The 23,338-nt window shown below is 35.9% G+C and overlaps 18 protein-coding genes and 3 non-coding genes across 21 annotated transcripts; 10 read left to right on the top strand and 11 right to left on the bottom strand.

The window, feature by feature from the left end:
- Nucleotides 1-423: 423 nt before the first annotated feature.
- Nucleotides 424-762, bottom strand: NEPG_01206 (uncharacterized protein; the record flags this gene model as incomplete). The annotated part of the gene is made up of 1 exon (XM_013203580.1): nucleotides 424-762. The coding sequence occupies one exon, from the start codon at nucleotides 760-762 to the stop codon at nucleotides 424-426; it is 339 nt and encodes a 112-aa protein (XP_013059034.1).
- Nucleotides 763-899: 137 nt separating this feature from the next.
- On the top strand, nucleotides 900-1,388 carry NEPG_01205 (nucleoside diphosphate kinase 1; the record flags this gene model as incomplete). The annotated part of the gene is made up of 1 exon (XM_013203579.1): nucleotides 900-1,388. One exon carries the CDS (start codon nucleotides 900-902, stop codon nucleotides 1,386-1,388), a length of 489 nt encoding a protein of 162 aa, XP_013059033.1.
- Nucleotides 1,389-2,135: 747 nt separating this feature from the next.
- On the top strand, nucleotides 2,136-2,794 carry NEPG_01204 (uncharacterized protein; the record flags this gene model as incomplete). Its single annotated transcript, XM_013203578.1, has 1 exon — nucleotides 2,136-2,794. One exon carries the CDS (start codon nucleotides 2,136-2,138, stop codon nucleotides 2,622-2,624), a length of 489 nt encoding a protein of 162 aa, XP_013059032.1. The 3' UTR covers nucleotides 2,625-2,794.
- Nucleotides 2,651-2,723, bottom strand: NEPG_02704. The gene has a single exon. It is a non-coding gene; the product is annotated as a tRNA-Val (tRNA).
- Nucleotides 2,795-2,845: 51 nt separating the features above from the next.
- On the top strand, nucleotides 2,846-4,058 carry NEPG_01203 (uncharacterized protein; the record flags this gene model as incomplete). Its single annotated transcript, XM_013203577.1, has 1 exon — nucleotides 2,846-4,058. The coding sequence occupies one exon, from the start codon at nucleotides 2,846-2,848 to the stop codon at nucleotides 3,905-3,907; it is 1,062 nt and encodes a 353-aa protein (XP_013059031.1). The 3' UTR covers nucleotides 3,908-4,058.
- Nucleotides 4,059-4,247: 189 nt separating this feature from the next.
- NEPG_01202 (uncharacterized protein) lies at nucleotides 4,248-4,805 on the bottom strand. Its single transcript, XM_013203576.1, has one exon. It carries the CDS (start codon nucleotides 4,754-4,756, stop codon nucleotides 4,259-4,261), a length of 498 nt encoding a protein of 165 aa, XP_013059030.1. The 5' UTR covers nucleotides 4,757-4,805; the 3' UTR covers nucleotides 4,248-4,258.
- Nucleotides 4,806-5,303: 498 nt separating this feature from the next.
- NEPG_01201 (uncharacterized protein) lies at nucleotides 5,304-7,053 on the bottom strand (the record flags this gene model as incomplete). The annotated part of the gene is made up of 1 exon (XM_013203575.1): nucleotides 5,304-7,053. One exon carries the CDS (start codon nucleotides 7,051-7,053, stop codon nucleotides 5,446-5,448), a length of 1,608 nt encoding a protein of 535 aa, XP_013059029.1. The 3' UTR covers nucleotides 5,304-5,445.
- Nucleotides 7,054-7,532: 479 nt separating this feature from the next.
- NEPG_01200 (uncharacterized protein) lies at nucleotides 7,533-8,497 on the bottom strand (the record flags this gene model as incomplete). Its single annotated transcript, XM_013203574.1, has 1 exon — nucleotides 7,533-8,497. One exon carries the CDS (start codon nucleotides 8,495-8,497, stop codon nucleotides 7,565-7,567), a length of 933 nt encoding a protein of 310 aa, XP_013059028.1. The 3' UTR covers nucleotides 7,533-7,564.
- Nucleotides 8,498-8,612: 115 nt separating this feature from the next.
- Nucleotides 8,613-8,684, top strand: NEPG_02703. Its single transcript has one exon. It is a non-coding gene; the product is annotated as a tRNA-Ala (tRNA).
- A 35-nt stretch (nucleotides 8,685-8,719) lies between these two features.
- Nucleotides 8,720-9,529, top strand: NEPG_01199 (uncharacterized protein; the record flags this gene model as incomplete). The annotated part of the gene is made up of 1 exon (XM_013203573.1): nucleotides 8,720-9,529. One exon carries the CDS (start codon nucleotides 8,720-8,722, stop codon nucleotides 9,479-9,481), a length of 762 nt encoding a protein of 253 aa, XP_013059027.1. The 3' UTR covers nucleotides 9,482-9,529.
- Nucleotides 9,530-9,874: 345 nt separating this feature from the next.
- On the top strand, nucleotides 9,875-11,176 carry NEPG_01198 (uncharacterized protein; the record flags this gene model as incomplete). Its single annotated transcript, XM_013203572.1, has 1 exon — nucleotides 9,875-11,176. The coding sequence occupies one exon, from the start codon at nucleotides 9,875-9,877 to the stop codon at nucleotides 11,120-11,122; it is 1,248 nt and encodes a 415-aa protein (XP_013059026.1). The 3' UTR covers nucleotides 11,123-11,176.
- Nucleotides 11,177-11,800: 624 nt separating this feature from the next.
- NEPG_01197 (uncharacterized protein) lies at nucleotides 11,801-12,520 on the top strand (the record flags this gene model as incomplete). Its single annotated transcript, XM_013203571.1, has 1 exon — nucleotides 11,801-12,520. One exon carries the CDS (start codon nucleotides 11,801-11,803, stop codon nucleotides 12,518-12,520), a length of 720 nt encoding a protein of 239 aa, XP_013059025.1.
- Nucleotides 12,521-13,774: 1,254 nt separating this feature from the next.
- NEPG_01196 (uncharacterized protein) lies at nucleotides 13,775-14,041 on the bottom strand (the record flags this gene model as incomplete). Its single annotated transcript, XM_013203570.1, has 1 exon — nucleotides 13,775-14,041. One exon carries the CDS (start codon nucleotides 14,039-14,041, stop codon nucleotides 13,775-13,777), a length of 267 nt encoding a protein of 88 aa, XP_013059024.1.
- Nucleotides 14,042-14,140: 99 nt separating this feature from the next.
- On the bottom strand, nucleotides 14,141-15,538 carry NEPG_01195 (uncharacterized protein; the record flags this gene model as incomplete). Its single annotated transcript, XM_013203569.1, has 1 exon — nucleotides 14,141-15,538. One exon carries the CDS (start codon nucleotides 15,536-15,538, stop codon nucleotides 14,141-14,143), a length of 1,398 nt encoding a protein of 465 aa, XP_013059023.1.
- A 22-nt stretch (nucleotides 15,539-15,560) lies between these two features.
- NEPG_01194 (uncharacterized protein) lies at nucleotides 15,561-15,995 on the bottom strand (the record flags this gene model as incomplete). Its single annotated transcript, XM_013203568.1, has 1 exon — nucleotides 15,561-15,995. The coding sequence occupies one exon, from the start codon at nucleotides 15,993-15,995 to the stop codon at nucleotides 15,561-15,563; it is 435 nt and encodes a 144-aa protein (XP_013059022.1).
- Nucleotides 15,996-16,403: 408 nt separating this feature from the next.
- On the bottom strand, nucleotides 16,404-16,804 carry NEPG_01193 (uncharacterized protein; the record flags this gene model as incomplete). The annotated part of the gene is made up of 1 exon (XM_013203567.1): nucleotides 16,404-16,804. One exon carries the CDS (start codon nucleotides 16,802-16,804, stop codon nucleotides 16,475-16,477), a length of 330 nt encoding a protein of 109 aa, XP_013059021.1. The 3' UTR covers nucleotides 16,404-16,474.
- NEPG_01192 (uncharacterized protein) lies at nucleotides 16,531-18,453 on the top strand. Its single transcript, XM_013203566.1, has one exon. The coding sequence runs from the start codon at nucleotides 16,906-16,908 to the stop codon at nucleotides 18,361-18,363; it is 1,458 nt and encodes a 485-aa protein (XP_013059020.1). The 5' UTR covers nucleotides 16,531-16,905; the 3' UTR covers nucleotides 18,364-18,453.
- On the bottom strand, nucleotides 16,825-16,896 carry NEPG_02702. Its single transcript has one exon. It is a non-coding gene; the product is annotated as a tRNA-His (tRNA).
- Nucleotides 18,454-18,772: 319 nt separating the features above from the next.
- Nucleotides 18,773-19,584, top strand: NEPG_01191 (uncharacterized protein; the record flags this gene model as incomplete). Its single annotated transcript, XM_013203565.1, has 1 exon — nucleotides 18,773-19,584. The coding sequence occupies one exon, from the start codon at nucleotides 18,773-18,775 to the stop codon at nucleotides 19,247-19,249; it is 477 nt and encodes a 158-aa protein (XP_013059019.1). The 3' UTR covers nucleotides 19,250-19,584.
- An 84-nt stretch (nucleotides 19,585-19,668) lies between these two features.
- Nucleotides 19,669-21,154, top strand: NEPG_01190 (uncharacterized protein; the record flags this gene model as incomplete). Its single annotated transcript, XM_013203564.1, has 1 exon — nucleotides 19,669-21,154. The coding sequence occupies one exon, from the start codon at nucleotides 19,669-19,671 to the stop codon at nucleotides 21,052-21,054; it is 1,386 nt and encodes a 461-aa protein (XP_013059018.1). The 3' UTR covers nucleotides 21,055-21,154.
- An 831-nt stretch (nucleotides 21,155-21,985) lies between these two features.
- Nucleotides 21,986-23,287, bottom strand: NEPG_01189 (uncharacterized protein; the record flags this gene model as incomplete). The annotated part of the gene is made up of 1 exon (XM_013203563.1): nucleotides 21,986-23,287. The coding sequence occupies one exon, from the start codon at nucleotides 23,285-23,287 to the stop codon at nucleotides 21,998-22,000; it is 1,290 nt and encodes a 429-aa protein (XP_013059017.1). The 3' UTR covers nucleotides 21,986-21,997.
- Nucleotides 23,288-23,338: the final 51 nt, after the last annotated feature.

Raw genomic sequence — 23,338 nt, 5'->3', positions numbered from 1 at the left:
AATTATAACAATTATTACCTTTCTAAATAAAAGTTGGCTCTGCTTATTCATATAGTGAATATACTTCATTCTTTAACCGGAAACAACTCTTACTCCTTCACTACCTTATTGTAATTTACCTAATCATACTATAAAATATTTATTTTTATATTAATAAGTATTTTCATTCTGTTATATTTTTTTGTCATTTTCTAATTTACAAATTATATTTCTATGCATTTTTAAGTAAGAACCAGTTTTCTGTGTACCTCTCTCTATAAACAAATAGATATAAAGTGTGCTTTTCAGACTATTTCGATTTAATAGATATAACTAGAAATTGATCCATAATTCCTTTATACTGATTGTATACTAATATTATTTTATACCAGACTTTGTTTATATAATAAGTAGTTCATTCTTTTATTATTGAAAAATCACTTATTATATACCCACTGTGGATATTTTTATTGAAAAATCACTTGAAAGCGACATAAATAGAGCTATAGTTGCGGCTATGATGACCAAACAAGCGAATATAACTGCTAGCGTGAGCCATACATCCGAGTTAATCTTTTTATTCTTTTCTTTTTTTGTTAATTCGCTTTTTATACCTTTATTAACTCTTTCCAAAAGAGTAAGATGTTCTTCTGTGGTAGAATTAATAGGTGGTCTATTGAATCCCTGATCTGTCTGTGCTGGTTCTTGTTCTATAGTAATAGTACAGGTCTGCCCCGCTCCTTCATTCATAGCTTCTTGTCCGTGGAGTGTAGCTTGATTCATTTTCAACGGTAAAAAATAATTTAATATATAACCCGAATAAAGGATAAATTATTTTTTAATGCCTAAAAATAATAATTTCGAAAGCACCCACGAAAAAATAATTTTCTATAAAGTTTTAATAATTTTATTCTAGAAAAATGAATACCGCAGTTAAAACAACCCCAAAGCAAATGGAATCAACCTATGTTATGATAAAACCAGATGGCGTAAAAAGAAGATTAGTTGGAGAAATTATCTCTAGAATAGAGAGAAAGGGATACAACATCTCATACATCCAGACAGACTTCGCCACTGAAGAAATCCTTAGGGAGCACTACAATGAACTTGTCTCAAAACCATTCTTCCCAGGTATAATTAAGTACATGACCAGTGGACCTGTAGTTAAGCTAATTGTAACAGGGCACGAGGTGGTTAAAGGCATGAGAAAGCTTCTTGGTGCCACAAACCCAAGAGAGGCTGATCTAGGCACTATTCGTGGTGACTTGGCCAACTGCGTTGGAAAGAACCTTTGCCATGCATCTGACTCTGTGGAGAATGCCCAGAGAGAAATAGGCATATGGATAAACCAGGAACTACTTAAAAATGAGTTCCCTATGGATGACTACAACTTAATATACGAGAAATAATAAATTTCAGATTATTCCCGTATCAAATATGAAGAATCTTGTTTGTTTTGTTGTTTACTAAGTTATTTGTTTTTATACTGATATAATATGGTCTGTTATTTAGGATTAACTTATCCTTTACATTTTAAATTATTTTTATATTTCTTTCTTATTATTTATTGTAAAGTGTTCACTTTTATGTAATAAGTATAATATAAATAATGACAATTAAAAATTAAAGTATTCCATATTTAAAGCAACTTATAAAAAAGAAAAAAACAATTACCAGAGAGAATCATTAAAATCCAATCTATATAGGAGATAAGCACAGTATGTTCAGAAACCATCTGAAAATTATAGTATTTATTATAAGTTTAATAAGAGTAATATGCCAATAGAAATGGAAATTCTTGCTATTATATGAAATGGCATACAATATACATTAACATACCAGATTATTATATGTATTTTTGTGTACGTGATTTATTCTATGCTGATTATGAAATACCTTGAAATTTACTGATAGTATAAATTAAGTCTATTTCTTCTGATGTATCCAGAAATGTTTATGTTTAGCACTAGAGTTATTGTATAAGTAAAACTTAGCACGTAATATATATTAAATTATTTAAAAAGAATATTTGCGTGTGTAAATGTACTTCTATATGCAATAATATATTTATAGTAGAGCAATTAGTCTTTTTAAATTGAATAGTCCGGAAATGCAGTATAATCCATCATTCATAATAAAATATTATTAGATTTTTTATGAATAACAATACAGACGGAAAAGACACTCTCCTGAACAAAATGAAGAAAGCTAAGTCTTTCTTTGATACAGTACCAACAGAAAAGAAGCCATTACTTCCTCAGGAGATTAAACTAAAAGAACCCGAAAAAACAGTATCTTCTCCTGCTAAGCCAGCAGTGCCAGAGCAGCCACTTCTTTTCTCGGCGCATGGGACGCTTTACAAGAAACATGAAGCCAAGTGGGTAGAAATCAGCCCTGGGCAGATCCAAGGAAAGCCACTGCCAAACAAAAGAGTACAGCTACTGTTTGTGTTAAATAACACCCGGATAGTGCTTAATTTACTAATTTTGGACATTTCCCACATAAAAATAACGGGCAGCACAGTGGTATTTACAGGACTCGATGAAAACAAGCAGCCGTGCACAGGGTGCGTTCGAATAAGCGAAAAGGATGCACAGGCCATAGAAGAGACAATAAAAGAGGAGCAAAAAAGTAGCTGCATCTAAAAATAGAAGCAAAAAAGTGTAAAAAATGTCGCCACCCGGGATCGAACCGGGGACCTCATCCGTGTAAAGGATGCGTGATAACCACTACACTATGGCGACACACTATACGGTAAACAAGGCGATACATCCTGCGGGTATGTAACAGATTTTCTACATTGAAGTAATAAATAGTGACGGTTTCTATAGTTACCTTTACATAAGACTTACTGGCAAACAACAGAATGGAAATTGAAAAGACCGTAGCTGGAAATGCTCCACCAGAGATTTCAGTGCCAAGCTCAATTACTCTTTCTATTTTATCAGTTGCCTTTGCCACAACATATCCTACAATTCTTTCCTGCATTATGTCTGATCCCGACCAAGTATTTATCTCTTTACTCGCCGGTGCATTTTCGTTTCTGACAATTCCGGGAACCAACTCAAGGGCCAAGCTAATTGGTGCGTCTGTGCTTTCTCTGCCGCTTTTTTTCATAGTGGATGGGTACCTCCGAGCATTTCTTATAGGATTTCTGCAGGCGTATGGACAAACAGTGGCAGAAATCCACACAGCGCATCTTTCTTTATTTTCATTTAGAGAAGCCGCACTTTCCCAGCTGGGGATTCTTCTAACAATGCAAACCTGCATGATTTTCTTTTTCTTGTCATTCCTGCCTGGGTTTGAAGGTGTGTGCAAGTCATTTATTTTCGTGTTTTGTTTGATAATGCTGGAAGTTCTGGCAGTTGTTCTTCTTGTACCTGAGCCGCCATCTGAGATGATTGTTAGCAATAACTTAAACGTGCTTTATAACGAAGTGTATTACGCACTAACAAAGCTACTGGGAAATACGCCATTCTACCACTTCCACCGGGAGTATACTGAATTAGTTGACAAATACAACAAGCCAAGAGTTCCTGCACACTTGAAAATTAGTACTATTCTAGAAAAGGTAAATATATCTTTTATTTCCACAGGCGTGGGTGGGCTACTCTCTACCACAACTAATAACATATATCTGATCATCTACTGCAGTCTTAGTATGTTCAAGTGGGTGTTTAGCAACCAGCACAACAAAGAGTATATTATTCTAAGCACAGTAAGTGTTGGTATAGTTCTTCTTACTATGATAGTATACAATGTAAAACCAATATTCATTATTCTTATAGGAATGAGTCTTTATCTAGTTCCATCCAGCGAAGGATATTTGCAGCTTGATAAGTGCCTGATTGGGGTGTCTAACAGTATAAGAAATGCACTTGGTATGTTTGTATTTATGATTCTATGGAGAGAGCAAGTATTGGGCTGACTCCCACACCAGAAATGCACACTAGAAATGAGATGTTCGAAAAAATCTCAGTGTGTAAATAAGCACAGAATATTCTAGCACTGTATAACAATAGCGAAAAACCCAGACAGAAATTACTTAAAAAAAGAAGTTATTTACAGCGCAAGCACTCTACTTTTATAAACATTTGAATTTCGAAGTTCGTGGTTTAAAGAAATCAATTAATTGTATTTCCGGTTGTATTTTAAAGCAGAGAATACTGGCCAAATAGGACTGCAGGCGGCTACTATTAAAATACTTCCAATTGGCTATTATTTATAGAATGAAATATAATAAATAAACTATTTATTCTTATGAACCAGGGAGAATATACTACTTTTTGGAGGATTTCTTTGATTTACCCGATGGATTACCTTCTTCAGCTTTATTATCGCCTTTTTTGGATTTCTTGCTTCTCTTTCTTGATTTACTATTTGGCTTTGTGTCTTTAGATTTTTTGCCTCCTTCTTCCTCTTTTGCATTTATGGCTGCTTCTTCATCATTATTTTCGGGTTTTTTGCTATCTGTAGTTTTTTTGTTTCCTTCTTTCTCTTCTTTTTCTCCATCTTCATCTCCATTTTTATCTTCATCATTCTCTACTAGACCCTGTGCTTCTTTTAAAGCTATTCCTGCGGGTGTTGCCCCAGCAATTCTCTCTCCCGCACCGATGGCCTTTGAGAAAAACGGGCCTAGAAAGCTATTTGGCTTATCACTAGTGCTATTTTCGCCGTTTTCTTTCTTATCTTTGTCGTTTTCTTCTTTTTCTTTCGTGGATCTAGTGCTAGTTATATATGCTATTATTACTATTACTGCTATTAAGAACTTATTCATACTTTCTATTGACAGCTGTATATTTATAGAAAAGACTATCACTTTAGCTAAAATGCCCCAACCAAGAATAAGCAAACTCACGAATCAGATGGCATCACTATAAATATGATAGAAATGAAACCTGCTAAGACTTATTGGCCAATAAAATTCGCAAAAACGGCCAATTGTCTATTTATAAAGTTTGCAGTGCATGCAGATTAATCTTTACCTATTGAACGATCCAATTGCCAAAGGAAAGCGTTCTACAAATTATATACAGTTAACAGAAAGCATTGCGCACTGAATATCATATAAAGAGTACAAATTGTAGAAATTTCTACCCCTTTATTATCTCCTAATTTTTTCTTATAAAAGTTCAATTTCCTGTCCATTATGTATTAGCAGAATAATTAAAGTGTACACATAATAAATAAGACAATGTAAAGGCTTTTTAAAAATATAAAATTGTTTCTGTGTATTTTTGCTGTCTATCCGCATAAACAAACTACTTATGAGCCTGCTTAGAATTATGTTGTATTATATATGCAGACTGGATGTGCCTAACATAATAATAAAGTGTCTTGAATCTAACCACATACAAACACATATCTCCATTTCATATTCTGTTGAAAAGTATCCAGAAATTACATTTATTTCCAACAGAATATATGTACTTCAGATACTTCTTGTTATAATAGTAAAGAGGCAATCTATCCCTTTATTCCGCCTATTGGGGCCAGTCTGCACACCTTATTTGACAGCCCAGACTCTTCGCAGTAGTCAACCACTTTCTTTATACATTTGTATGCTTTGCTAGACTCTTCTCTTATTTTGTTGATATTTTTAACGCGCATGGATACATCGGCACTTTCTAGTTCGTTTTTCAGTCCTTCTTGTGTAATTTCTTTATTAGCATCTTTCCTTCGCAAAATTCGGCCTGACCCGTGGCAGGTAACATAGTCCACAGACTCCCCGTTTTTTCCTGCTGAGAGCACATAGCTACCAGTGCTCATGGACCCCCCCACAGATACAACATGAGGATATATTGTGCACTTGTTAGAGTCATCTGGCATACTAGACTCCGAATTGTATAAAGACGTCTTATTAATATCTCTCGCAATGCTCCTTTCTTTGTCCCCATATGGAAGAATCTGCGTACTCCCCTTTCTTATCCTAAGCACTTTTTTGCCATCTCTTTCTTCTAATCGCACAATATTATGTGCAGAGTCACTTATTACTCGCATTGTGATGCTACTGCCGCTTTTTATGTTTCTCACTCCCCGGGTGTCTTTAACCTCTGTCTCCTCGGTATCTCCCATGCTTTGTTCAAATGTTTGTTTTAGAGCTTCTTCTACCTCTCTTCCTATCATGACTCGGTTACAGAATGCAAAGTTACTACATGCATTTACCATCTCAAAGTAGTTTTCTGCCATGGGATCATTAATTGGTATTTCCACCTTTTCATCATGCACATACTTACTTTCACATCTCATGCACTTCTTTAGTAAGTCTGACACTGCGCCGCCACCAACCGACCGACTGCCAGTATGCACAGATATACAGACCATATCAAGCTCTAGCCCCAGCTGCTTACATATTTTATCATCAAATATTTCATTCACTACCTGTATTTCAACATAGTGGTTTCCATTTCCTAGCGTCCCCAGCTGTTTTTTTACTGCTGCCCTCGGGGCTTGTCCCAGCAGCTTTTTAACATTACTAACAGGAAGACACCCTTGTGACTCAGTGCACATAGCATCCAGTTCTGTGGCCATTCCTAGCTCTATTAGATAGGGAATTCCTCGCTCAAGGATTTTATCTGCATCAATCTCTTTTGGAAGCGGGCACGGCCTGTCGATTATTCCTATCTGCTCAAATGCACGAGTCATAAAAGCCTCTCTAAAAGGAAGAAACTCGCTTTTTTTGATGTTTGTGGCCCACAACCTGACCCCGCAGTTTATGTCAAATCCTATCATTTCTGGCACAACCCTGCACTCTGGATGTGTCGGGTCAAATGAGCAGGAAATCCCCACAGGAAACTCTTTTCCTGCATGCGCATCAGGAAGTGCAATAAGTCTTGTGAGATACGGCCTTTCAAGCATTTGAACTAGCTGATCCAGCAGAGTGTCGCCAGAATCTCCGTCAGTTAAGATATGATAGTACTCAGATGGCGAGTAGAACATCCCGGCTGTTGTATTAAGAGTGCTTTGTAATATCGTCAAATGATCCCCAGTCTGGTTAATCTGTATGTCCTTTAGCATGCCATTTTTTTTGCTTTCTGCAATAGAAGCCTTCAAATCGTTTAAAAAGTCTTTCATTATCTACTGGGGCACAAAATAATTTTTGCTTTATTTGTGTCTGGTATAATTACTACTGGCTTACTCAAAAAGGAAACTCAGTAACTATTTTTATGGAGTTATTAGAAAAGACCAATTTAATCCGTCTCTCTCTTAAATAGTCATCTATGTATAAATATATTCTTACTGCACATACAACATCTATATTTTAAGATTATATATGAGGAATGTGACATAAAGTAAAAATAAAAGCTGTCAATCACAAGTCTACAATATTTACTGATCTGAAACCTTTCGAAAAGCGCACACAGTGCATGTCATAACTTCTAAATAAATATCTTAAATAATTTTTATTTCTATCCCTGCAGATAAGACAATAAGAGGATGAAGAGACTTGCACAGAATAATTTTTTTAAGTAAGACAGAATGCATTACATAGACAAATAATTATTTCTTATTGCATATTCATTACTAAAATTATGTTTAAATACATATAACCCGAAATACTGCACGAACATTTGTAGATTTAAGTCTAATTATTCTTTTCGTATATCTCAAAGTACCTTTCGTACTCACTTTCACTCATTCTCTCCTTGTCTTCTTCTGTTATGTCTTTGTACAGCTTAGGCACTCCTTCTACCTCAACTGTTTCCATGCCTATTTCAGAATTCTTGCTAGTTGGGTCATTTGCTCCTTCTTCCTTCTCATTTGAAATAACTGCTGCTTCTTTTTCGCTTTCAATTTCTATTTCTGGTATGCTTATTTTTTCTTCAGTCTCCTCCTCTGCAAATAGTAATTTATTAGTGGAGTACTCTCTGCCCTGCTCTTCGGGCGCGTCTGCATCCTCTTGCATAGCAGAGGACTTTCTTGGCGCAGATTCTATTCCAAGGCTTTCTATTTCCTTTAGCAGAATAATAATGCAATTTACTTCTTCCATTAGCTTTTTGAATATATCTGAAGCAAGCGTCTTCTCATTTTCAGAACTTTCCTTCTTCTCTTTCAGCTCGCTTCCACAGTCGCTGCACCTGAATGTAAATGTGGTGCTGTCCAGAAGAGACTGCACGTCCAGAAGAGAGTGGGATATGTCGCACTTCTCGCAGTGATACATGATTTTTGTTTCTTTATCACGCATTTTAGTCTCAAGCTGTTTTGTCATGACAAATATCTTGTACTTCACAATATTAATGATCTGTGCAAAGTTTAAAGAGAATGTAGTCTTTGTTGTCTGCATGCCATCTGGCTTTATATCGTTTGTGGTGACAGAGGAGAGGATCTTGTCGTCCTTCAGTTTTACTGCCAGCCGGTTAAACTCCCTTGGAAGAAGCTTCATCTTGTCTGCCAGGTCGTCTTCAGAGAGTACCATGTGGTTCAGCATTATGTCCATTATGACCACGTGGTGCGGCTCATAGAACATTCTTGTTATTCGCTTGATCAGCTCTTCCATTGGGCTGTTCGCAGATGACATAGAAGAGATACAAAAAACTTTGCATATATTCCACAGAGACAAAGACGGTAGAAGCAGAGCAGGCAACCCAAACAAGATACGGGGACACGGAGAGCATCTGTGCATAATATGTGTCGGGGGACTAGCTCAGTGGTAGAGTGTCCGCTTTGCATGCGGAAGGTCGGGGGTTCGATCCCCTCGTTCTCCATTTTTACTTTTTTTTGCACCTCATCCCTGTATAATATGGAAGTAAAAGAGCGCAAAGAAGAAAACACCGCGGAAGATCATACTCTCGAAACAGAAGAAGAGCAAATCCGAAAAAGAAGGGAAGAGTACACAAAGCTGTCAGAGAAAGACGAGATTATTTTCTCTGCCTCTGCGATTCTTTACAGGTTCCAGCTGGAAACCAAGTCCTGGGTTGGGCGTGGAAAGGGAAAGCTGCGTGTTTCTCTTGAGCCAACTAGCAAGAAGTACAGAATCACTCAGATTAGAGAGAAAGTATTCAAGCTTGGGTGCAATCACTACATTGAGGCAGCAACTGTTCTTTCAAAGTATCCACTGGCAGAGCACTCTTGGATATGGACTACATTTGGAGACGACTGTGGAGATGGTTTAGACCGAGCACAGAAGTACCTGGCTAGATTCTCTACTTTGGAAGAGGCAGAAGATTTCTTTAATGCGGTTGAAAAGGGACGAAAGACCGCCGAGGGCGCCAAGAAAGACCCAGTTTCTGAGAAGAAGGATGTTAAGGATGTTGAATCTGAGAAGAAGGATGTTAAGGATGTTGAATCTGAGAAGAAGGATGTTAAGGATGTTGAGTCTGAGAAGAAGGAGGCCAAGGATGTTGAGTCTGAGAAGAAGGATGTTAAGGATGTTGAGTCTGAGAAGAAGGATGTTAAGGATGCCAAAAAGTCTTCTGACTCTGGCGTAGAAGCAAAGGAAACACATGAGAAAGAAGATGTTAACTCCGAGAAGAAAAGCAGCAAAAAAGATGAAAGCTTTTAGATGAACTGGAAAGAAGCTTGCTTGGAACAGTTCTTACTTGATTGATCATTCATTAATAGACAAATAAAGGCTTTTGTTCTAACTATATCTTAAATATGCAGTGGGTTCGTGTAAGAAGCACACAACTAGTAATTTGTTTATTAAAACAGACTGCTGCATATTTTTATTTGTTCTCTTTTTATATTATTATTACTGGGCAGTAAATGTGCAGATTATGCTTACTAAGTGACTTTAAATTTGAAATGACCAAAAATTATTAATAAGGTTATTTAATCTGTTTGTATGCAGTTTCATTTTCAGAACTACTAGGCCTTTTAGCTTTTATATTGTTATAAAACAATGTTTCACAATTACAAATTGTAAAGGTTAAATTAATACTTCTTTGTGTTTTCAATGAGAACAGTAAAAGAGAAATTTACGCAATCTTTCCTTCTTCTGAAAAGATCGTTAGAAATAAAAACTCTTCCAGAGAAGAAAGAAAATTCTCCAACTGTAGCAGATTTGCTTAAAAAATTGAGTGAAATAGAAAGTAACAGCATAGACAGGAACCTTCTTATACAAAGCACTGAAAGAAAGGACAAAGAAATAGAAGAAATAAAGGAAGGGATTGGATCTCTTTTAAAAATAGCGAATACTCAAGAGGAAGCCAGAAAAGAGAGAAAGCAACAGAATGAGATAAAAACCCAGGAATATTTGGAAAAGCTTGAGAAGATGGTATCTTCTAGTTCTTCATCATCAAGTTCTTCTTCCAGCTCGTCCTCAAGTTCTTCATCAAGCCCGTCTTTCTCTTCTTCTAGCTGTGACAGAGAGTGTGATGAGAAACGGGAACAGAAGAATGATAAAAAACCCGCGGAGGATGATACTGATTGTGTGCTGACCAAATATATAAATTCACTCTTTGTGCAGAAGCCATTAGAAAAAGGAAAGCCTTCCGTGCAAAAGAAAGATCGCATTCCGCCAAGTAAATGTTCTGCAGTAGCAGAAGATTCAAATACCAATATGAAGAACACTCTTAAATCCTCTGTAATGTCTTCTAATAAGACGAGTGATAAGAAAGGCGCGCCTTCTGGGATTTCAGACGAGAAGAATCTGCGCCTTGTTCTTACTCCAAATAAACCGAGTAAGGGAGCATCTGCAGAGAAACCCACAAAGAACACCAGAGCACATGTGCCCACTGCTTCTAGTAGTGCAATTCCTGTGGCCAAGCAGGTGGTCCCTATTGTTATTGGCGGCAAGATTCGTGCTAATTCTTCTTCTATACCAGAACATGTTCCAAAAAACAATCCGCCTGTAGAGGTTAGTTCTACACCAGAAAGCAGCCCCAGCACAGATGTATCTATCTCCAGCCCAACTTTTAGTAACCCAGAATCTGATCGAGTAGAGGACAAGCTGCAGTTCATTAGCAAGCAGGGAACTGTGGAAGACGATGCCAGGCTATACGGGATGATCACTAAAACTATTGAAAAAATGAAGGAAAGAAAAGATTTTGAGGCCATAAAAATGTCCATGCAAATGGACATAGCAAGGAAGTACATAAAAGACTTTATTGACCTTAGAATAGCCATGCAGAAAACCCAGCCAGATGTAACAAAGCAGGATAAAAGAAATAAGCGAAAGAGACAGCAGCGAACATTCGACTAATCTGCGCAATACAACTATCCCACTTTTATTTTAAAATAAATCTCATATTCTAGCATTACAATAAAAGCTGAATTTTCTACTCTATTCAATATTTAAGTCTGCCGTGCTATACTATCTGCACTATATAACTTCTTTGAGGTGTATAGATTGTGCTTAACCATGAATGCGCATAGCATTCTGTTTGTCTAGTAGTATATATGGTGCTCTTGCTATCTTGTGTGCTTGATGGTTTGAGATGTACTTTCACTATAATAAAATTATATTTTTGGAGTATACTTTTCTTTAAAAGTCTTCACTGTACATAGTTTTTTCTGAAGAGTTTAATATAAAACAAAAATATTTAAGGCATAAATAATATTTTAATAAATGATGCATGGTTCACATATACATTTGTTTCGGCACCTTTACGATGTAGTAGATATTAAACATTTTGATAACCTATACACACACTAAATGTGCTATTACTATCATATAATCATACCGAAGAATTAAACTGGATAGCACGGGAGTGCACAACCATCTTTTAACATGGGTTATGTTAAAACTGGCCTATTTTCATATGAATTACCACCTTATTGTTTATTTGATAATTCATTACTTGTAGGACATGTCTAATTTGGTCTAAAACATTAAGTTTCATCATACTGTTTATATATTGAAATAAATAAATTTATAGATATGAAAACAAATATACATAAGTTAACTTTCTTCCGGGTGCTCAAATGTATACTTATACTTTCTATAATATCCAAGACGTTGAGAGGATACGCTGGTCCAGAGATGCTTACTAGTGAAGTAATTCCCAAAAAGAATGAGATCCCTATCATAGTCTACATTCCCCCAGAGGTGGAAGACATGTACAGAGAGCATGGAATAGATATAGTTTCCAAAGTCTTATTTGTTTTTAAAATGGTTGAAAATGGAATAAATAAAACCCTAAAAGAAATAAACAGTGAAAAATACTACTACTTGGTACCAGAAATAAAAATCCCTGACGTGGATCCGCGCAATAAAGCATGCCCTATAACAGTCAGTCAGCTGTCACTTTTTCTTTCTGAGGTATATAATAGTGAAGGCGGCACTTTATCTTTTATATACATTACACTGTGCCAGCTTCCCCTTATTAGAAAGCAGACGTTCACACACCGACAGAAACACTTTTATATCACACAGTCTATTAATGGAACACACAACACAATGACTATTATTTTCTCAGAGGTGGATACGTCTGCACTAATTAAGTCACTTGCTAGAGCCATTCTTAAGGCGTGCGATCTACACAACATAGAGCCACTTTCTGTGCGATCTCCTATAGACATTGCACATGGTATTCCATTCGGTGTGGATATTTTAAAGGAAACTGTACAAGAACTTCTTCTTAAAGAGTTTGTGCTGTAAATACAAATTAAATACGCTTAAAGCAAAATAACAAATAGCTCATAATAGCTTAAATTCAATTGCAAGGCGGTTAAATAAAAATCTACAAAAGTCTCATGTATATTTAAGACAGCAGACAGATACATTGCAGTGGTAATTTTATATGCATATTTCAGCCATATAATGCACAGCACATATTACAATAATTCTAGCCCGTGCTATAATATCACTTACCATGCGTAATCTTTTAAGCACCCCTTCCAACTAGCGCCCATAATTTTCAAAGTATTTATTTACTAACATATTTATTGGCAGCTGGCTCCAAATTCTTTTATCTTTTAAGAACTTATGTGTTTTAGGTACACCTAAACTATAAAGTAAAGACTGAAATATAAATAAACATATTTTATAAATATAGACGATATACAGATACTTTTAAATAGGCAATGTTTAAGCTGTTTTTTCCTTAAAGACTTGGACATACAGTTGTTTTCTTCGGAAATGGCATTCTTAAACTTTGACGTTTATTGAATTTGTATACGTATTTATAAACCGTATAATCAATTTAATTTATGTTAACTTGTTGTGTCAATAAATATTTCTAATTTAATTTGTGCTGTTCTGTTTATGTAAACATTCTGATAACTTATGTCATGCTACACAAATGCTAGTCTTAGCATACAACACAGATATTTTAAAATGGGCATTGTTTAAGCTGTTTTTTCCTTAAAGACTTAGACATACGAAAATTTGCTCTTTATTGAATCCACGTCGTCCTTATATAGAAGACTTCCAATCACAAAAGCTGTCACTCACACATTTTGACACTCCAAACAGCATCATTTTGTTTGACATTCTGGATCTCGCTATCCAAAACCAACAGTTTATTTAAATGTCTAATCTTCTGATTATATTTTCTTTCTTGGAGGTATATATAATTTTTTAAATTTCTTAATGAATATTTACGATAAATTCAGTTATTCTAAAAACAATTTGTGTATAAAAATAGACCAGTATTTATTATTTATTTGAAATTATGCCGGGATTACACAAGCTGTTTTATTTTCTGCGCACAGTTCTGGTGGTATACTCACTTAAATGAGATTTAGTATAGTGGGTATGCATATACTTGGCTGGGTTTTATGTTTCAGTACAGAGCCGCCTCTTATTTTATATTTTTATGCGACTAGAGAATTATCTCTTAATTTAGTTTTGGATTATTTGGGATTATTTCATAAAATGATTATTTATCTAAATACTCTTCTTTTCAGTGGGTTATTCCTGGTTTGCATCATTTCGTGTTTGGCTGCGAGTTACATGGAAAGATTTTTGCAGTGCCTCAGTGCTTTTCTCCTTTCTTTTTGCCATAAGCTGCTCGCACAGTTTAATATTCTGGGTGTTAAACCGAGTATTTAAAAAATGGCTTGGATTCAAGGACTTTTCTAATGTTTTTACAAGATCGCTTACCTTTGAGGGCGCGGTGCGATCTTCTGTGCTTTCAAATGCCTGGATGTGCTTTTTCTCTTCTTCGCTCTTCTTCATTTCAAAAAACAAACCCAGAAATTATCTTTCAATGTTTCACCCCTTTAATGAAGGTATTGACCACCAACTCTTTCTGGTGCACTTCTATGCTACGCTTTGTTATAATTGCCTAACTGGTGGAAACACACCATCTACAATATCATATAAACTGCAGTGTGTTAGTTTTACAATTCCTTTTCTTCCTGTAGATATCTCACTCATTGTATTGACTATAAAAATACGCCCAGGGTCTATTTCACACACTTCATACGCAATTCTATCACTTTCCTTGTTCCCGAATCCAGCATATATTCTGCCTTGAGACATCAGCCCTTTTATTTCTGAAATTACTGAAATTTTGAATTCTTCTGGGCCCTGTACCATTTCTCTATAAATCGCAGATAAAAGCCGGCCTGGGAATAGAATTACAGGGCCGGCTGGAAGATTCTGCTCCTCCTGCTCAACTCTTTCCAGATATGCCTTTGTAAACCCAATATGCCCAATTGGGCGGGATGATAAGTACACAATTTTATACCCATTTTCTACAATCTTATTATACAGCGCTGCAATGCCCAGATGTGTCCAGTCCTTTCCCATTGCACCATAAATATAGCCAACAATATCGCTTTTTGTAACAGTCCCATCAATATCTGAGATAATGATTTTATCTGTTTCATTCCATAGGTATATGTTGCATGTCAGAAATATTGGTGTCCCGGAAAGCCTGTATACTGTTTTGTTTGGCCCAGGCACCAAATGCATTTTTTCTATGTAGGTATCTGGCAAATAGACTTCTCTTTTTCTTCTATCTGGGGACTGCTCTATCCGCACTCTTTTTCTAAGTAATTGCTTGATCAAGAACTTTTCTGTATACTTTTCATTCATTCCATCCACTCCATCTGCTTCACTAGACTCGTACATTCTCTGCCCTTCTCTTCTCTCAACACAGAAGTACAGCTCGCTGAACAGACAGAATGTCATGTAAAAGACAATCTCTGGGCTGCCAGCCTCAAATAACCCAATAACAACCATGTCATCCCCCAAAAACATTTTAATTCGGTGCTCATTAAAGACCTCCTCTATCTTATTGGGCACCACTTGTTTAAACATGCATTCACTAAATACGTACTGCCTGTTTCGTATGCACTCGTGGATTCTTTCATAGTTTGAAAGAAGGAAAGCATAATTGTCGTCTGACTCAATGAACATTTTGAAGGACTTAAAGGGAACATTTACTAAGGGATGGTCTGGGTGGCTTTGATTGTGGAAGGAGAAAAAGACATTCCCCTCTCTGTCTAAGCGAGCCTCAACATTCACCACTCGGTCATTCACGGTTAAAATTACCTCTCGGGATGTTTTAAATGACTGCACATTCCCGAATCTGGCATGAAATCCAGTAGAGTGGAATCCCTTTGCTGTTTTACAGACTATTATATCATTGGCTCCGCTTATTTGTCCTGGATGCATATCTTTATAGAGATCTGTTACAGAGTTAAACACTCTCCCTACAAAGTTCATAGAATGTAAAAAACATCTTCATTTATTGTGTTTGTTTCTTAATTTGTGCAAGAGTATTTTCACTTGTTTCCAGCCATTTGTTCAGCTCTGCTGTGGACGCGCGCAAAGAATTGTCCAATTCCTCCTCTGCCTGCTTTAGCTGGGCTAATTCTTCATTGACCGCATCAGTTTCTTGTTTAAGAAAAGCCATAAGAGAAGAAGCCGGGTCAGCAATGTGTGATGCCAAAATACTAGAAATGGTCTGTGGACATGTAATATCGTACAGGGCAGTGGGCGGTTTTAGTAGCAGCACGTCTAGCTTATTAAGTTTTAGTGGGATTGAATACTTTAAAAGCAGCTGAGTAAAAAGTGCATTAATGTCTTCTTTAACATTTTCCTGTATCTGTGCCTCAGTGAATAGCTGTGTAAGCATCTTGTCAAAGGAGGATTTTAGCTTTACAAGGCGAGGTCCATCCATTTATAAAAATAATTTATGCACAGTGCGTATATTATGCAGGGCATTCTACAAACATCGTGTAAATACTCGAAAGTATATTAGAGAGAATACGCCTGGGAATGGCCCAAGTATCTTTATATCCACAATAATATCCATTTAACAGATCGTTTATTTACTTATTTGGCACACTTTAATCACTTTTATAATTTACACATGGCATAATGCATAATAGCAAGTAGTGTAATAGTCCAAAGTTCATATGGGAAATCAGTATGCATTCGAAATTACACATATCCCCCAGAAGAAACTTAGTCACAAACTTTCTGTATATAGTCCTGAATAATATTTAAATATCTTGATGCTTCAGTGTGATAATTTAAATATATCCCAGTAATTGTTTGATATAATCAAAAATCTTATTTTTCTATGGTACTAATGGATTTATTTAACACTAATTTATTTTCCTTTTCAGAAAAGCCCTAATTTAGCAATTTATTCTATTAATTCTCCAATAGTTCTGCGTATTTTTGCAAAATAAGCTTGATTGGAAGCAGGTCTTCTCCTGGATTTAAATAGCAAGTTACATATGCTTTTTTGCAGCGAATGACTTCTTTTATCTTAGATGAAAGTTTGTCAGAGTAGTCCTGGGTGTCTCCCTCCTGCACGGCGTATATATGAACTTTAGACAGCTCTCGGTCCATGAAGACTTTGAAGGAAATGTCGCCCAAAGACCCAGCGAAAGTTTCTTCAAAAAACAAAGGGGGTGCGTTATTCATGGAGAACCAGCGCGTGCAGTATTTATAATAGCACGGGGAAGCATCAAGGGGCATTTTTGGCAAAAAGAAGAAAATGCTCCCTCCGAGAATCGAACTCAGGTCTGCACGGCCACAACGTGCCATAATAACCACTATACTAAAGGAGCCAATAAAAAATGAAAATCCAAATACGACTGGAGTGCCACGTGGGCAGTATAATACGCTCTTTTTTTATTATGGGGATGAAAAAAGAGCTGAGAGAGTGCTTTAAAAAAAAGGAGTCTGGGCTGTTTGGGGGATATTCCAAAGAAGCGTATATCCAGGAGGTCGTGAAGTACATATTCGACAGATATGAAAAAAAAATGTACTCGGAAAGGCCGGCACAAACGCAGAATCCAAAGAAAAAAACGCGGTTATCATCATTTGAGAATTTCACGGAGACAACTTCGCTAAACAAGTGCACGCTCTGTGTGGTTGTTCCAAATGCCGGTCTTATTGCTGAAATAGTGGGCCGGATTATGGCAAAGAAAAGCGTGCTCGGGGAAGACATAAAAACTGCGCAGTATAAGATTATTGGGGATGAAAATGATGATTTTATGCTTCCTATGATGTACACGGGAACGGGATTTGAGGAAACTTATAATATGCAGGCGGACATAGTGATACTAACCACAAAAGCACTGGTTTCATTTGGGGACAAGAAGATAGACAGGTCGAAGTATTTTATAAATACCACGGAAGAGTTAGAAGACTTTACAAGAAAGGCCAAGCAGGATCTAAATGTATATGCATTCCTTTCGGGTGTAGACACCGTCATTCTTTTAGACGCCGACATTCTTCTTATACAGAACTCAGTGGCGTTCTATGAGACGCTAAAGATTTTGGAGGAGGCAAAGCCTGCACCAAAGCAGTATATGAATCTGCGGTATCTGAGCAGTGGAGAAGAAAAAAAGTCTTTTATATTTTTGGGTGATGTTATCCCTCCAAAGCTGGTTTCTTTTATAGAAAAGATGCCCAGCTATGTGATAGTAAGCAAGAAAGGGTGCGCGCAGGAGAGGCAAAGTAGCAGGCAGAGGGAGCCACTGTGCAGTCCATACAAGGTCTGCCTAAAGGCAAACCGGCATACTTCGTCAGAAAAGTATGCAGAACACCACATAACTAATCTATCAAATGAGTATGAGCGGTCACTGGTTATTGTAAGAGACTCTGTAGAGATGGAGGCCATCAAGGCGGAAATACAGAATGCGTCTGGGTATACTGCCAAGACAATATTATTTATAGATGAATTTACAACAGAAAGTAAAATTAAGGAGGAGTTAAAGAAAGGATGCATGAAGAGAGTGTGGGTGATTACAGAGCGGTTTATTTTTTACAGAAGAAAGAGGCTTCCACGTATACTTACACCATATAACCCAATAAAGGTGTTTGCGCCGTATATTGTAAATCCAAAGCTGCTGCAGACGGTGCTGATCAAGGTGATTGATCCACAAGAGACAGAGCACGCACTATATAACAGCCCAATAATACTGACCGTGTCAAATGATGCAGAGCGATACTTCATAAGCGAAATATGTGGGAGGCCTGTTGCACTAGACCAATTGTTTGAATATACAGATGAAGTAGTTATTGAGTAAATACAGGTACTTTTTATTTCTTGTACTGCAATACTTTCTATATGTGCACTGTGTACTATATATTAATACATTTTAAAATTATCGCCAGATAAAGATATGCTAATTGTATTTGTTATATTAAATATGCAAATACTGGGATATATCTGTGTTTGGAGCATGTTACGCAGTATTGTTCCAGCCGCAGGCGCTCCCAAATCAACAGATAGAATTTATGACAAAATAAAGAAACAGTTATAATCAGAAATCAGAGTATAGAAGTGTTTGACACTATAATTTAACTGTACAGTTGAATAATTAGATAATTTTACAATTTAGGAATATTTTAGCAGATTTGCATTATATACAATAAATGCTATAAATATATTTATAGCCACGGAAGAATTTAAACCATAAATATTTTTAGTTTTATATGGAAAATATGCAGCTGGATATGAAAGTAGCCCCATTTGTTGTTGCACTATCGGGTGTTGTTTGCATGCTTATATTTAGTGCAATTGGCTCTGTTGTTGGGTCTGCAAAGGCTGCTTCGTCTGCTGCTGTTGTGGCAAATCGTGGGACAGACATAATTACCAAAGCATACTTACCTGTGCTTTTTGCGTCTGCTGGGTTCATGTATGCGCTTATTGTGACCTTTTTCTCTCTTCGGGAGCTAAAAGTTGATATGCCCGTCGAGTCTGCAGGAAGGGTGTTCACTTCTTGTATTATATATGGAGTTGGAGGCCTTTTCTCTGGCATTGCAATTGGAGAAGCAAACAAGAATGGAATTGTTAGGCTGAGCGAGAATAGAAAAGTGTTTCTTTCTCTGCTTATTGTAAATTCAACAATCGAAATGGTTGCTGTATTTTCTCTGATTTGCTCAGTTATGATCCTACTTGTTGGAAAGTAGTAACAAGAGTCTTTTACATATGGCACTCTATAAAATAGAAGAATGATTGGCAATCGTATTTGTATTTCCAGATGTACTTACTCACAGCAATATAAATAATTCCATATATAAATGTTATATGAGGATGTTAGTATATAGAACATTTGTATTAGTTATGGTATTATATAGATGTAATAGAGCGGCAGTATAATAATAACCAGAAATATACATTCCAGAAGTTAACATACGGCCATTTGCTATGGGGCATGAACTGCATAATGCCAAGCGCTTGCAACCGAATTAAAGAAGAATATATAAAATCATCTGTGCTATTCAAGACAGCAAATAAATTTGGAGTTAGAACTTATTTTTTCAGAGCTCCTAGGAGTGTTTTAAGATAGTTTCAGAGAATAAATATAAACGGATAGATCCAAACTCAGATGGTAGATAAGGCTATGGCAGAGGAGTGGATGGGGCGATCGATGCAAAGGAGCATGGACGCATATAACAGAATTAAAATGAATTTGACAATTCATGGGAAACGAGTGGATATTTCTCCAAAGTACAAAGAGCCGGTGGAAAGGGTTAAGCAGGTGATAGAAGCGCTTGATGGGATAGAAAGAGCAAAGTCCATTTTATTGCTAGGAAGCGTGTCAAACCTACCGGCAAAGCGCCTGCAGGAGTACAAAGAGTACAAGAAGATACAAAAAGATCTTAATGCGTACAAAAAAACTGAAATAATTTCAGGGCTGCTTGAAAAAATACAGGCCCAGCTGCAGGAGACAGAGCATTTTCTAGATGAAGTGTGCAAAAAGAAGCTAATACTCTCCCTACAGGGGAAAACCCATGAAAACTGGGCAGAGTTTCTGGTTGATAAAAAAAGGAAAAGTAAGTTATTTGTGGTACTTGTGGAGAAGTATGCAGAAGCACTAATAAAGCATAGTTTAAAGGATGGAACGGAGGCAATATGCAATATGTCAAGTGAGATAGAAATTCTTGCAAAGCGCGGGTTTGTAGATGAGCAGGTGTCTTCAGTGCTTGCAGAAGTAAATCAATTTATTGGTATGCGGCTAGTTCACCAAGTTGGAAAACAGTGCTACATCTTTGTTAAAAGTATTAGCTCCCCAATAAAAAAGCTAAAAGATTTCCTTGAATTTTTAGAAAGCTTTTTGTCTGCAGAGATTGGCTCTGTTATGAAAAAGCATAAAATACACCAAAAGGTACAAACACAGCTAGCGCAGACGTATACTACACTGTATAAAGAGGCAGAAGAGCAGTTTATTACAGGGAAAATAAACCAAAAGAGGCTGTTAGACAGGGACATGTTTTATTTGATCAGATCTCTTCATGATGCAAAGAAGTTCTGCGACTTTCTAGATGTAAAGATAAACATACAGAAGAAATTAGAAGAGTTTTATAAAATATCAGAAAAAAAGTGCACACAGGCAGCATCGAAGTGGGAGGGGTTAATTTTTTCTTTAAATTCAATTTCACTGATTAATGCACTAAAGAACAAAAAAATTCCAGAAAATGACGTAGTGCATGAGCTAGCACAGGAGATGAGAAGAAAAGTAACAAAATCAGTTGAAAATCCAGAGGTTAAAAATAAGATAGGAGAGCTATTACGGCACATTGAAAAAACATCAATGAAGGCTCGGCACTACAGCATGCCAGAAGAGCACAGGGTGTATATTATATCAGAATACAAAAAAATAGTGCGAGAAATAGGAAATAGATTTGGAGGGCTGGATGATGTAAGCGACTCACATTTATCATCAATTATTGAGGGATTTTTTAATGGTCCGGTAAGAAAAATAACAGAATAAGTTTTAGCTAGATATAAGTAAATAATAATGACAGAATATACTATTCTAGAAATAACCCGAAGACAACTATAATTCACTGTTCTACCTTTTTACAACCAGTGCATATTTATAGAAATATAAATGTGCTTTTTATAGTGAATAAACTCAAAATAAACTATAATTCTAATTTAAATTTAAATTTTAAAGTGTTCTTGCTCCTTTAGGATGGGTACATTTTTATGTATGGAGACTAAAAAATAATAAATTTGAGGATAAAACTGAATTACTACTTTTATGTATATTAGACATAGATAGGGGTTCAAATATTTCCATCCATACTCTATTAAACCGAAGTATACAGAATTTATTAACGTACAGAAATACAATTAGACAAATATTATAACAAGACAGTAAACCATTCATAAAAACAAATCTCTAAATTTTATTCTGTAAACAAAAAACTACATATTCTTATAGAGTTTTTAATCGATAACAGTTCCTATAGAGTTAAACAAGACATATGTTCTATAATTTAGCATTATTTTAGAATTTAGAGTATTTCAGCTTTAGATATAAGTAATTACAGTTTATTAATCATTACCCAGCAAAAATCTTTGTATTAAATAGATGTACAGACTTATTAAAAGCAATTTTATACGTTCATACATTGAACCATCAAATTCATCCATTTCTATAGTAGAATTGTTCATGAAGTTTCAGATACTACTATTGCTATTCTTATTTATTATTTTAATTTCATCTGTTTAGTTTATAAACAAACCATTAGGAAATAAATATTTTGTCAATTAAATGGAATAAGTATAATATTCAATTTAAAGGAAACAACACAAATTCAAAGTATAGATCTTTTATTTTTGAAAGAAGCTGGAGAAAAGCTGTAATATTTAACTTTTAAATACTAACAGATTTTTCAGCTAAGAAATAATATTGAGTTTCCAATAAACTATAATACTCCTCTGTTATAGTATAGGATTCCACCGCTGCCAGCTATTAGTGTAGCAGCAAATAAGAAACCAGAACGAATAGAGTTCTTTGCTTTATAAACAAAGTTTTTATACTGTGTGGGCTTAGTGTTTTCTACTGAAATTCTAAATTGGTTCACTCTGTCTGAAATATATTCAGAAATGAGTATAGGGTAACTTCTACCGGATATATACTTTTTTAAAACCTTTCGATCAACCAAGTTTCCAACATGGCAATCTGCTGGGCTTTTCATAGATATTCTTTGCACTTCGGTTTGGGAATGGATGCCAATCAGATAGTTAATGTCTACATATTCATTCTTTGGGTCAATTATTTTGTGCAAAGCTGAAAGAATTTCTTTTACAAAAATCCAGTTTTTGCTAAGCTCAAGAAGTAGGTTTCTGTCCTGCTCACACAGGGTGTCATAGAATTGAGAGTTTTCTGGGCAGAAAGGAATCTCTAAATTGTGTTTGTTAGACTCAAGCAGTTCCAATGCACGATCTATGTTATAAACACCGTTCTGGTTCCTTTCAAACAGATTTATGGAATGGCCATGGATGTCTACACGCTCTTCATCTAACATAGATACAAACTTTTCTAGGTTAATAAGTTCAATGGGCTTGTTAAAGTGGTTTATAAAAGCATGTTCAATAAAAAGCTGCCTAACGTGGGTTAGGTATTCAATAACATCAAAGTCTGGCAGAGAGAGAAGATGGGCGTACCATGCATTGACTCTTTTACTAACAATTGGCAGGAACCCATTCTCAACAACTTTATTAATAGTTATCTGTGTGTTATCGTTATTTGCAAAGAAGTTTCGATAGTCTGCAGTAATAGGGCACTCAGATGTTAAAATTCCATTAGCTGTCACCATATTCATCCGTATTATTCCTTCTAGAACATGCTCAGTTATACTGTTGAGCAAGTCTATATGTACTGGTTCTACAGTACTAGAAATATCGATTTTTGCATTTCTAGCTATAATGCGAGGAAGCTTTCCATGTAAGAACTTTGGAGAGTACATGTAAAAATGGCTTTTTGCTTCTTTTTGGTCTTTCTCTTTTTTTATATTGTCCACTGCCTTCTTTATTTCAGGTTTATTCGCGCCAAGTGTTATATATCTGTGTGCGTTTGTGCCCATTGGCAAATTATTAGTGCTATAAAGCAGCAGTGTAGATACTTTTCTTCTAGCTGAGCCGATTGTAGACTGCATGCTAGTATTGGTAGATCCGCCTAGGGTAAATATTGATTTTAGCTTATTTATATTCATACTAATTCAGGGTTATAAAAAATTTATTCAATTTAAATCAAAAAGTGCACA

Source organism: Nematocida parisii (assembly GCF_000250985.1).
Source record: "Nematocida parisii ERTm1 unplaced genomic scaffold supercont1.3, whole genome shotgun sequence".
Lineage (NCBI taxonomy): Eukaryota > Fungi > Microsporidia > Nematocida > Nematocida parisii.
The sequence above is the reverse complement of the archived record's forward strand: the minus strand, read 5'-3'. Positions and strand labels throughout refer to the sequence as shown.